General features: G+C 38.7%; 1 protein-coding gene across 3 annotated transcripts in view; it reads right to left on the bottom strand.

The window, feature by feature from the left end:
* The window catches only part of LOC122799842 (acidic mammalian chitinase-like), a 388615-nt gene that overhangs the window by 57950 nt on the left and 317844 nt on the right, over window positions 1-12821 (bottom strand). For 2 of the 3 annotated variants that reach the window (XM_044069170.1, XM_044069172.1), the window contains exons 2-3: window positions 8549-8578; window positions 8101-8305 (exon numbers count right to left, since the gene is read on the bottom strand). In XM_044069170.1, the coding sequence (XP_043925105.1) occupies window positions 8101-8305; window positions 8549-8578 (235 nt within the window). Of the gene's footprint in view, window positions 1-8100; window positions 8306-8548; window positions 8579-10679; window positions 10789-12821 lie in introns of those variants that run through there. The other variant, XM_044069169.1, reaches the window with a different exon arrangement.

Here is a 12821-nt window from a genome sequence, read left to right as displayed (position 1 = left end):
CCCTTTTCCATAAGGGACAAATGTGCTACTCCATAATTAAATGTGTGGTTTCTTATCCATTCATCCAGATTATATTTAAATGGAGTAAGAGAGCTACTTTGTTCTATGCATATCTACTCCTCTAATATGTTTTATTTATGTTGCAGGAGAGATTAAGCTCTCTATCTTGTGGATGTGGAGTAGGTCTAAGAGGATAGGATCTGTTGAGGCTTTGTATGTGAAGTAGAGGTCTGTGTGATATGGAGAATAGGAATAAGGTTTGAGATGATCAGTGTAATTCTTATGATTTAAACCTGTGATTTTCATGGCGAGAAAATGCTGTGGGCATTAAAGTGATGTCAAGCATTTGGAGAGGTAAATGCCAAAAGGAGCATTATAGTTATTGATCAGCCTAATAAGTGCCGATTAAAGTACAATGATTAAATCTCTGGATATCCCTAATTAATAAACTGTGCAATGATAAAAATACTCTCTTACAATAGTGGATACATGAACATAGAGCAACTCACTTTCTATATAGGTTCCCAGGTAACTAACTACTGGATCAACTTTTCAGGGAATTGTTGTCAGTGTGATAGTTGCAGGGATGTTGTGTTTGCTGAAGGATACTATTATTCATTTTTTGGCATTTAGTTTTAGTCCATGGTTTTGATTCCAGCTAATTGCATGGGAAAGGCCCTCCTGGGGGATCATGGTGTCCTCTGGAGAGTTAATAATGGCTGCTAGTATGACCTGATAAGCCGTAAGCCTTTAACATTGGCTTTGATCTCTGAGAAGTACATGACAAAGAGGTGTGGCCCAAGGACAGAGCCCTGGGGTACACCACTAGTGAAAGGTCTTTTGAAGGAGAGGAAGCTGCCCACCCTAATTGCCTGGGTTCTATGTGTGAGCTAGTTTGATGTCTATGGAGTTACAGAGGGATTGACATTTAGCTGGGAGAGTTTATTAACAATATCTGAGCATAGAACTGAGCATGGAATACTACTACTGAAAGCCTTAAAAAGATCTGCATATGCAATGTGTACTGATTTTCCCTCACCCATTGCTTCAGAAGAAGAAGTTAACCAGGTTGAGTAGGCAGGACCTGCTTGTAACAAAACCAAACTGCCTTGGGTCAAGCGTTTGTAGGTTATCTATGTCCTTGTTTATTAATTCCATAAGGATCCTTTCTATAGCCTTACAGATGAGGCTTATCACAAATACGGGTCAATAATTACCTGGGTCAATTGATGCCTCACACTTGTGCAGGAGGATAACTGCTGCTGTCCTTAATTTCTGGGGCACACAGCCTGTTTGGAGGATAGTATTGAATAATTTGTATAAGGGGTTGACAGGCCCTGTTGCAGGCTTTCTGGTATGTTATCTGGCACCATATAAGCAGTGCTTGTGGCTTTGGATGATGCATTGGAGACTGATTCTTGGGAGATGAGGGGACAGAGTACATGTCAGTATGTGATTTGGGAATTTTTGGGGGGGCTAAAGTTTGACCTAAATGTATCTGCTAGTAAATTGTCCATGTCCTTTCATTAACTATTAATTTGGGCATTGTTTTTGAGGTTTCTAACATAGTTAAGGAAGGCTTTGTGGTTACTTTTAACCTGGGTGGCTATTTTTACCTCATGTCTGACTTTGGTTGATTTGATCAAAAATGGAGTTCCTTGCTAAGTTTAGCAAGATCGTTTCTGGCATGTTAACAGTTGCATTTATTTTTAAGTGCAGTGATTGTTTTTTTCCTGTTGTGGAGCCTGTTGAGGCTCTGTATGCCATATATTTTTTTTATTTTTATTTGTATTTGCTTCATTGTGGAACAAATGCAATAATACAGCTATTTATATGGCAGCAGAATTTGTAAGTAAAGAATTCAGCATATTCAGTGGGGTATCAGGTTGGGGGGATACTGAATTTAGCAGTTTATCACTCAGTTTAAGCAAACTATCCTTAGGGTAATCTCTGAATACTGCATTATTGAAAGGTGCCCCTGGCTTTAGTCTTATAGTAAATGTGACTGATTTATGGTTAGATTTGACTAAGGAGGTAGGGAGTTACAACTGGTATGGAACAGTGCTGTCCCATGTTGGTAAGGACCAAGTCAACGATTTTATTGTCCGTAGTTGTAATGTGTATTAAGTGGTCTACAGTGTTTCCATTAGTGAAATCTAAAAATGTCTGGGCAAACATATTGGGGAATGTATTAATTTCCCAGTTGATAAAGGGATAGTTGAAATATCCTAGGCGAAAGGTATAGACCAGTGGGGACATAGGGGGAATCCTATAGTTGGCTATGATATGATATAGAGTGTTATTAAAGGTAAGCTGGACATGAAGGACTTCCAGGTCATTATCTTGTCTAATGAGTCTAGAGGTGGCATGTTGTTTAACAAATAGTGGTGGACCCAAATGTGTGATAAGCATTGAACCCTTGCACTGATGGGATGCTGTCTATGGGCTTGAACCAAGTCTCTGTGACAATGCATATATTCCAGGGTGAAGAGTGCCTGTAAGGAGTGGAGTTTTCTGTTATGGTTCCTAACGTTGAGCATCAAAACCTTTATGTTATTTGGATTCTGTTTTGTTATGCTGGATGGGTTGGGAGACTGACATTGGCTAAAAAGGCACTATGAGGGTGGGCAAGAATTTGGCCAATATACAAAAGCCTGGTGGGGGTGCAGGCTAACTCTGATGAAGTAGTTTGGGCTGTGAATCATCTCCTCACAGGCTGATGCATATATTGGATCTCCCCTGAATGACACCAAAAGCTAAGCCAATTGTTGACATCCATAGTCTTTTGTTTATATTGCAGTATCATGCTTGGTGATGGTAGAATGATGCTCAAGGCTTGGTTCACACCTGCCTCTGTTACATATTCTGAGAGCCCCATCATGTCTCTCTTCTTGTTGTTCAGAGAGGTATCTCTCAATTCCTTTACTCCCATATATAGAATGACTGTGTCAAGTGTGTACTTGTGCTGCAAGGACGTGAATGCATGTCTGATGTGTTGAATCCTGACTCCTGACAGGCAACTGACAGTAACCCTCTTTTTTTCACAGACCAATGATTGGTGCATCACTGTATCTCACTATCGAGTCACCAATGACTAAGATGTCAGATGGTGTTGAGGTTTGCCTTATGGGTTTTTGAATTGTGACACCATGAGCCTTAGATGCATGTTTCATGATATGTGCTGCCTGAGTTGAGTTTTGTGAGGTTGCTGAGGGTACTTGTTTCTTGGGCTACATGTAGGAACCCTTTGATGTTTAGGTGGGTCACTTTAAAGAGCCTTAGCATAAGTAGATCTATGTGCTTGGTCTGTATCGACTGAAATAAGTATATTGTGGTGTTGTTTGTTGCTTATAGCCTGTTAGATAAATGAGGTGATCTTATGTGAGAGCTTTGCCTGCAGAATCATTGTATAACTATATCTCTCACACATTCATTTGGTGCATTTAAGTAGCTGGTGGTTGTCTGTAAACATGGGACAGCTCCTACATTGTCTGAGGATGCCCATCTCAAACAAGCCGAATGTAGAGACAGTTGGAAAGTGCATGTCCATGGTTCAGTTGCTAACTGTTGTGGGCTGCAGTGGGTGTGGTCTCAATGAGGTTTAGAGCAGGTTTTTTAAAGTTCTGTCTGAGTAAAAATGATTCACCAATAGCAAATAGCACAATTCAAGGATCTATAAACAACTGGTGGCCTAGAAAAGGCTTTCTTCTCCCTCTATTCTCACTAGAGTTTAAAATAAAGTAATCCTGACATTGATCTGAGTAAATGAATATATACTAGAGGAAGGGTACTAAATGTGTGCCAATTAAGTGAATTTGTAGGCAGGATCTATAACAAGCATGAGTGGCTTTTAAAATAAATATTGAAAAAAGATAAACCTTTAGGTAGTGCAATGCACAGTAAGCAGGAAGGGAGAGAAGAAGAAAGGTAACTTGAACTTTAGTAGGCTAACGGGAGGAACATTCTAGTTTTGTCTATTAGTTTTCAGCACTATAAGCAGATGAGATGAGACTGGGAGGAATTTCCAGAGATAAATTATAGTAATAGATGTTAACTCAAGATCAGTACTGTTTGGCTGTGTGGGAGCTGGGTATTATGGATTTATGGAATAAAATGGGAGGGAAAACAGCACTTAAATAGATTATACAACTGACATGTTAGTGCTTACTGTCAATAACAATCATGATAGATATTCACATTTTTTCTCTTTATTTATTCCTTAATAAGCCACTGCAGCTTTTATCAGTTCCTGCCAGCCTTACATCTGACTTGTTACCATGCTTCCCAGGAGCCTACAGAGTTCTTCCTTTTGTGTTAATCAGGATTCCCTTATTGGCTGCCATCCTTACCAGTTTCTATAGAAACTACAAGCACACTATGGCATGATGTCATGTGTCAGTGGCATATACAACTGTACACCCACAGTTTTGCAGGAAACAAGGTCAGAAATGTTACCTTTCTTGTTAGAAATCTCCTCACTTGCTTGAATACATTTTTAACAGCATTTATCCTTGAGGAGTCATATTCTATTTCAGGACAAGAAGGCCTCCTGTTATAGCTCTTGCCCTCTTTGCATATCCCCTTATCTGTTCCTTAACTTGTTTTCACCTTACCGGATCACATGACCAGTATGCCATAGCCACCCACAAGACCTGCCCTGTCTCCACAACCAGCCTTACTTCTATGGCCATATTCTGTCCCCTCCACATTATCTGTCTTCTACATCACAGACCAATCCACCAGGAAGCCCACCATTAGGTTTGCTCCCCGTCTTTACTCTACATCTGGGATGCATTTCACAACATATTTATATACAGTCATCTATTTTTTACATATTTCTATGTTTACTGCATTTTGTTAAGCAAGCAGATCATATTGTATCTCTAGATGTTTTTGAGCGGGGGCATTTAGAAATAATCTGGACAGTACACCAAGGGAAATCTATTGTGCTTTTCAGCAGTATTTAACATAAGACCTTTAACAGTCTGATAAATCACTAATAGATGAAGCAAATGGAATACTGGATTAATTTCTTATCCAGTAAACATCCTCCTATCTCTTGTCTCATCTAACCATGATATATATTAGATGCAGGCATGAACACTTCAATGACGCAAAACTATTTTATTAACCATAATTATGTTATTGCACAGCATTACTCTCCTCTTCCACAATGTCTTTTTTTCTTATTTGCTATTCTATTATTCTTTCTCACACTTTCTTCTCTAGTGGTCCACACCCCTACCAGTAATGTTTTATCTTCCTCTCATCATTTTAGTTTGAAAGGATTTTGTTTTAATATGTTGCTATAGTCCATCTTTTATTTCCTCCACTCCATGATGCTGACCATCATCTGCCACCAGTTCTTGTCCTCATTCACAAGACTGCTTTAGCATCTCCTAGATCAACTCAATCCACATCTAAGGTCAGTGAGGAGGTCATCGTACTGCTGCTTGAGGAGTAGTTATACCTTAAGTCACTCCCCCTTTTTCCCGTGGCTGCCTTGCGAACTCCACTATGTAAAGCGAATGCACACTTCTGCACATATGAAACCTTTCAACAAAGCAACACACTACTTGCAGTGCAGAACTCAGCTTTTTCTTCATGCTGCCATTGCAGCAAGCCAGGCTGCCTTCTCCCAGGATACATGAGTCTGTGTTGGCCTTTTACTCCCATTCTTCCCCATCTTGTCCCTCAAGTGCCCATGCTGCTGGTTGAACATGGATTACCTACAGCAGAGTCAGCGCTTTATCCCTCTGTGCCATAAGGCTGAGGCAAGCTATAGTCCATCTTTGACCATGGATTTCTCTTCTTTACTTAGATGCAGTATATAGCCCATACTAATCCCATATACTTCTACAGCCCCAATCAGAGGTTTATGTGGATAGGTCGAATAAAAGTTTGAGTACTAGTTACTTTTTATCATGTGGCCCTTAATCTGAGTTCCTCAGCTTCTGCTTATAAAGTGCATGTGCATATCAAGTACTTAATGTGGTACTTAATCGGGCAAATGTTTTCTACTGCAGGCTATGAAATGAGATGTATTCTTCATGGGCCCACCTGTTAACGTGGTAATAAAAAATACCTTGTATCTCTATCATTGCATCGATTTATCACCCACACATTATATTCCATATACTATCCGGTGATACTAGCAATACTTCTCGGAAGCCCAATGAGCCCCTCAACCTTTCTGTAAAATGTCCCTACCTTGTTTGCTTATATCCACTGTCTACTATACAAGATCATTTGACCCTATGTAAAAATGACAAAAAGTGTGAGGGGCTGCAATAACTGGGTCACATATAATACATCAATGGTCAGCTCCAGTACAGCCTCCACATTTTTATTCCCCCTACTGCCCAGCTAATCTTTCTTTTAATAGCATGACCAAATATTAATTCACCACTATTCAAACAGTACTTCTTCTTTCTGCTTTTCCCGGTTAGGGGTCACCACAGCAGAACTCCGGTCCGCTAATGATTGGCAGTAGATTTTTACGTACTGGCTTGCCGGGCCTAATGCACAACCTTCAACGAAGGAATGCCCATTCACGCATGTCGCTACACAGAAGACACTCTAACTGAGAATCAAACAAGCAATGTCTAACTGTGAGGCGACAACGCTACCGCAGCACCACCACCGCAGCAGCTTATTCAAACAGTACTTGTGCCCTTAAATTCTCATTGGCATTTCCCCAGTATTTTCTCCAAGTGCTCTATACAGGTAAATTTGATTGCAAGATTAATGTCTCATTCTTTATGAGAAGAATCACTATGGCCAGAAACTGAAATGAAGTGTGTGTGTGTGTGTGTGTGTGTGTGTGTGTGTGTGTGTGTGTGTGTGTGTGTGTGTGTGTGTGTGTGTGTGTATACAGATATAGAGATAGATAGATAAGATATAGAAGCACTGGGGTGTTTCAAGTGTCCTTTGTGATAAAAGAAAAAAAAAAATATCCGGTGGTCAATTGTGGATTTGTTATATGTAGATATACCTTTTCTAAGATATCCTAATGTTCTACACTATTCCAATTTCGCAGTAGCACTGAAAGTAGTTATCCCTATTTATTTTTCATTTCATTTTTTTTTTCAGGAAAATTTTGTGAGCATTACAAAAGATGTTTGGGAGGGCATTGATGCCTTTGTAATTCCAGACATACAGGTACACTTATAAATAATATTACTTGCGGTGTAAGGATGTCTGTGCTTCACTGGCAGTAGTGGCATATTTCTCTTTCTTAAACTAATTAAACTTAATAAATCTTTTTGCAGTAGTCATATTTTACTACTGTTAACTGCATTCCCTGTTTTGGAACCTATGTTTTGTGTTTTAGTGTCTATTTATTGTAATCACAAGTGGCACGATAGAGCAATGAGCAGCACTGTCACCAAACAGCAGGAGGTTCTCCAGTTTGGTTCTCCACTGAGGTGTCATCTATACAGTGCATGAGTGGCCCCTTTGTGTTTCCACGAGTCTTTTTTGGGTACTACAGCTACCTAATACATTCCAAAGATTTGTGTTTGTGTGTGTGTGTGTGTGTGTGTGTGTGTGTGTGTGTGTGTGTGTGTGTGTGTGTGTGTGTGTGTACGTGTGTGAGTTTGTGAGAGAGTTCATCTGTATGTATGTGTGGGTAGGTGTTTGCATAATGCACAAAAATGGCTTGCCAATCTTCTTCCATTTCTTGTTTGCTTAGAAAACTAGTAGGTGGCAGGTACCCATGGATTTATGAGAGAAAGTTACAACTCAGTAGCATTGGATAGAGTTGCAGTAATTATGAACTGCCTATAATTACTTAATATAGATTACAGATCAATACAAGGTACATTCTTTACTTCATAACCATGTATACTCTCTAAGGTCATTACAATAAAATTTGTTTTATGGAACATCTTTGTATAGTTTCATGTTTTTAACTGTTACCATTTGGTACTGGCATATTTTTAATTTGAACACAGTTGTAATCTGCTGATGGCTGGGAATTGTACTGAAATAAAAGCCTTGCCATGCCATACCTGAAAAGAAATAATGGGACCTTTTAAGGAGAACACCATCAACAACAAGCCTTAATCTGACAGAAAATAGATTTCACTGTTGACTTACTTGTTCTTGATAGCATTGAATGATGCATAAAGGGTCTCATCATTCCATTCATAGGTGGTGATTTCATTATTGTCATTTATCACAGCAAATGCGTAGATCAGATTGGTGCAGAGGCAGGGGTCCACATTATCAGGAAAATACTTGGCTGGGTCTGGCCTGTACTGAGCCCAGTTAGTAAAGTAGCAGACCATCTTATAGGCTGAACCTGGAAGTAAAAAATGTAAAAGTTAGCTGGTTTCATTGGTAAATTTTATATACATTTGTTAGAATTCAGTGATATTACAGACTTGGTGTCACAAGAGTTCTTCATGATTATCATATTTTAATGAACTGCATTAACCAAACATAGAAATAATATCACATTAAAAAAAAAAATATATATATATATATATATATATATATATATATATATATATATATATATATACATTTCTTTATTGAAACTTACCCATTTGTAAATACAGCAAAAAGGCCAGACCTACAGGTAAAAGAAAAAAATGAAAATGTTGTCAGAGAAATAAAACTATTTATAAAAGATATACTATACTTGAAAACAATGTCAATAATTGTTAGTTTTCCAGAAGGAGAAAACATTTTTATAATAAAGAAGTCTGCCTGTAAATTCACATTTCAGTACTCTTCAGAGCTGTGTATTCCTTGCTATGATTCTGCATACAGTGGACAGACTACTTAGCAGTGTGTCATCTTCTGATGCTACTTGCTTTAGCAGATACTTTAACACAACTATTAAATACCTGGATTCAGATCCAGTCTGCTTTCGCAGAAGAAATCGCCAGTGGAAGTGACCATACCTGTGTTCTGATCTGGCCTTCAGATTATCCTAATTTGTGTGATGTGTGCTTGAGCTGATTGAGGTCTTCAGGAGAGTTTAGGATTTGTAGGCTATGCAGATGGAAAGGTAAAATGGAAGCATAGCTACTCAAGAGGCTAGCTATCACAGTAAGGTAAAATTCACAGATCGTATATCTTACTCCATCAACTTAAGAGTATGTTGATATGCTTTTTCTCATTTTTTTTTCGATCAGCTTTTGAGTATGCTGGTACATTTGTGCAATTCAAAATGCAGTGGGATAGGTTTAGAGAGTATGAAAACATGTTTCATACTTAGTAAATGCTTAACTCTTTAAACACTAGTGGTACAAACAGGAGAACGAAAACTAAGCTAATACTGACCTGGACCAGAAACTCATAAATAGCTAGTGGAGTAAAGAATTTGCAGTCCCTGTGAGCAGCGAGGAAGAAAGGAATCTGGAATTTGTTATAATGTTTTAGATGTTTCAAGGCTGACTTCAAGCTTTTGTTGGTATCTATATCACTAGTAACAATGGTAGATTATAATAGGGGTGATTCAGGTAACCATCAAGGGCTCACAGCTCTGAAAGGGGGCCCATGGCTGGACACCTACAGTAGTGCCACCCTTGTCTTCTGAGTTTTGTTACATCCAGCACAACTAATTCCTTTTAGCTTATGTGCTATATGTAACAGTCACTGACATTATAACAAGAATATTTTTTCTTATTGTTTAGGTTGTTACCTAATACATGGCTAAATCTGTTAGCATGGGTGGCTGAAATCATTGAGAAGTGATCTTCAGTCTAGGTACAGTGGCACTGTTAGCAACACTACTGGGATTCATTATAGCAAGAGTTAGACATGCAAAATACATTTACTATCAGTCGAGTGAAAATAGGAGTGAGATGTAGTTTTATGTACAGAATGAGAGTGAACACGAGTATAACTAAAAGAAAGAAAACAGTTATAAGAAAACAAAAACAAAAAAAATTAAATGAAACAAACAATGAAAATCTTGGGAATTGTACAAATCATGAGAGAGTATAACAAGCTGAAAAAACTTTAAAAAAGATGTATGGCTAAAAAGAGGAAGAAAAATCCATGGTATCCTTCGAAGTCTTAGAAAACCCAGTATGCAACCTGCACAGGGACAAAAACAAACCAAGTAATAACTAATGGAAAGTTCCAGCTGCTGTGTTTTGCAAAATTACTGCTTTTTAGCATCATGCTTTCATGCTTTTTTACGGTATGATGGTGCAGCTGGGTCATCCTGACAGAATTCATACCTGCTATGGAGGTGCGTCTGCATTTATAAAGGAATAACCAGTTACCCCACTGTCCAGGATTCCCTGTGAATCTATTTAAATGTAAGTTTCATTATCTTATGATGTAACTGCTTTCAGGCTTTTCTTTGATCTCGTATAAACAGAGATCTTCAATATACTTTGGCCATAGTGAACTGGGTCTCATGTAGGCTGTTAACAAATCCAAAATTATTATCTGAAAGACCATTATTGCAACAGATGATGACACTAGCCCTACAGGTTTATCTGAAATAAAGCACTGCTTTGAATCCTGCACTGTCACAGTTCATTTCTTGTGCATCTCACTAAGACAAAAATAGATAAAAGCTCCTGATTTTTCCTTAAATGCAAACAATCTAGTCTAGTGGACCTTTTTCATGCATTCAAAACAAATGCATACAATCTCTTTACATAAACAAGACTGTCAAGAATTAAAGGTTAGTCATTAATAACTGAACATACCTGCCCATAAAAACAGTTTTCCCATTGTGATTTCTGTATGCTGTCAATCTAGTTGAAAACTTCTACCAAATTGCTGTCTTCACTCTTGCGTCTTTCTGATTTCTGTGGTTTGATTGACTATCCTTTTATAATCATGAAGTTCAGTCACATGAGTATGAAGAAAGTGTTTCTCAACTTCATGTGCTAAAAGACAGCACTATTAACACAACTTTGATTGCATAAACATGATGCTAACTAAACTTTTTTTTGTAATGTAATAGTGATTTGTAAGAACTGGCCAGGAAAAATAATAACATTAGTTAACCCCATGCTATTCATCCACTATGTGACTTTTGTCTTCTTGTAATTGATATCAAATACCTAACATATCTCTTAATCTGTTTCTTTAAATTGTGGCTGAAGCTTGGAAGGCTACAGATAAGCTTGTTATGTAGCAACTGTTGTATTCATGAGTTTTTCATTAATTCAATTCATTTATTTATAATGAGCTTACTTGGTATATCACACTGACCCAGAAACATTTCACAGGGACACCGAAAAGTAGGCGTAAACTCCACATGACCCCTTTGGTATGTACCTAACCAGGCATATCCAACAACTGGAATTCCCACAGAGGTTCCACACTAAAAGAATACAGGGCATAAGTGATATGTTCTATGCAGACTGCCTCAAGGTCCTATCTCTGCATTCTGTCCCTTTCACACTGTTGAGGGAAGATCTATGCCTCGCATACAAGACTTTGCCAGACCCCACATTGATGGAACTTTTGCATATCCACAAAACAAATAGCACCAGAATTACTTGTTCTGAAGACTTACACCTTGCCTGTGATATAAATAGGACCTGCTGGAGAGACAGTTATATATCCCAGAGACTACCCCTTCTCTGGTACAGGCTCCCTGTTCCTCCCTACCCCAATTCAAGTGTAACTTGGACAACTGGATGGGGAACAGGGAATATATCCATGGTTAGGCAACTGTGTCTCTAATGGGGACAGGCAGCCTGTAAATGGATCATTCCCTAGGCCCCTGTTTGTAAATGTTTTACATCCAAAGCCCCTGCTTATACTTATCAAGAGTATGAGTACTTGTCAGTGATTTGGGATGTATTGCTAAGCTTAAAAGGCCCTTGTGGTCATTAGCCTAGTAAACACCTATGAATCTATAACCCTATGAACATATGAACAACATACAGATATAATTTTAATGCGCTCAGCACCAAGTGCATATAAATCAGCTACTTAACACACACAGATTAAAAATACAGATACTTTACAAATGTAGACAGTTATACTAACAATATGCAATACTAAATGTGTTCATAACAGTAACTGGAATGTGGCATGGTACCAGGTTATAGATGACATTTACAACTTATTCTCATTCTGGTTTATTAAGTAACCATTCTTATTGTAGGGTAAATGTAGTTATGTTTTTAGGTTATGCCTATCTAGCAGCACTTATGTTTATATCAGAAGTGCTTTTAAAGCTTAGTTTATATTGTGATGCAAGTGCCCTGGCCCAGCAATCAAGGAGCCTCAATCCTCACCACTAACACCAGTGAGGGGCATCTCATATAGGAGGAAAGGATAACAAATACACACAGTAAAGTGCAATTTCCCTTAAGAGCACACAGAGGTCACAGTCAGTCTGGGGCTGGTCGCTCCCTCGCTCTCCAGGTCCCCAATAAGACTCTCCACTGGCACAGCTATAGGGTCCAGATCTCAGCCTAGTAGGCAAGCTAAAACCTCCAGCACCCTCTCTGTCCAACCAGTGCTTCATGTCCCTGCCTGGTAGCTAACACACACACACACACACACACACACACACACACACACACACACACACACACACACATATACACATGCACATAAGAGTTTATACAACCACACAGACACTCCTGGGAAAGGCTGACACAGGTCTCCAGCTGTGCCCCTTTTTCCCAGACTATATGGTAGTACAAGCTGCCACCACCCACTATTTATCAGCTACTCAAAGGCCCTTAAAAGGGTGTTCAATTATTACTGTGCAATATTATAATCCAATTGGTAGTATAGCCCAGGGCTAAAGCTATTGGAGTGGGTTTGTACAATTTTACCAAAGGCATGGAAGTACTCTAAAGAGCTTAAATTATCTCTACAAA

This window comes from Protopterus annectens, chromosome 4.part0 (assembly GCF_019279795.1).
Source record: "Protopterus annectens isolate FY-2018-M chromosome 4.part0, PAN1.0, whole genome shotgun sequence".
NCBI classification, from domain to species: Eukaryota; Metazoa; Chordata; order Ceratodontiformes; family Protopteridae; genus Protopterus; species Protopterus annectens.
The sequence above is the reverse complement of the archived record's forward strand: the minus strand, read 5'-3'. Positions and strand labels throughout refer to the sequence as shown.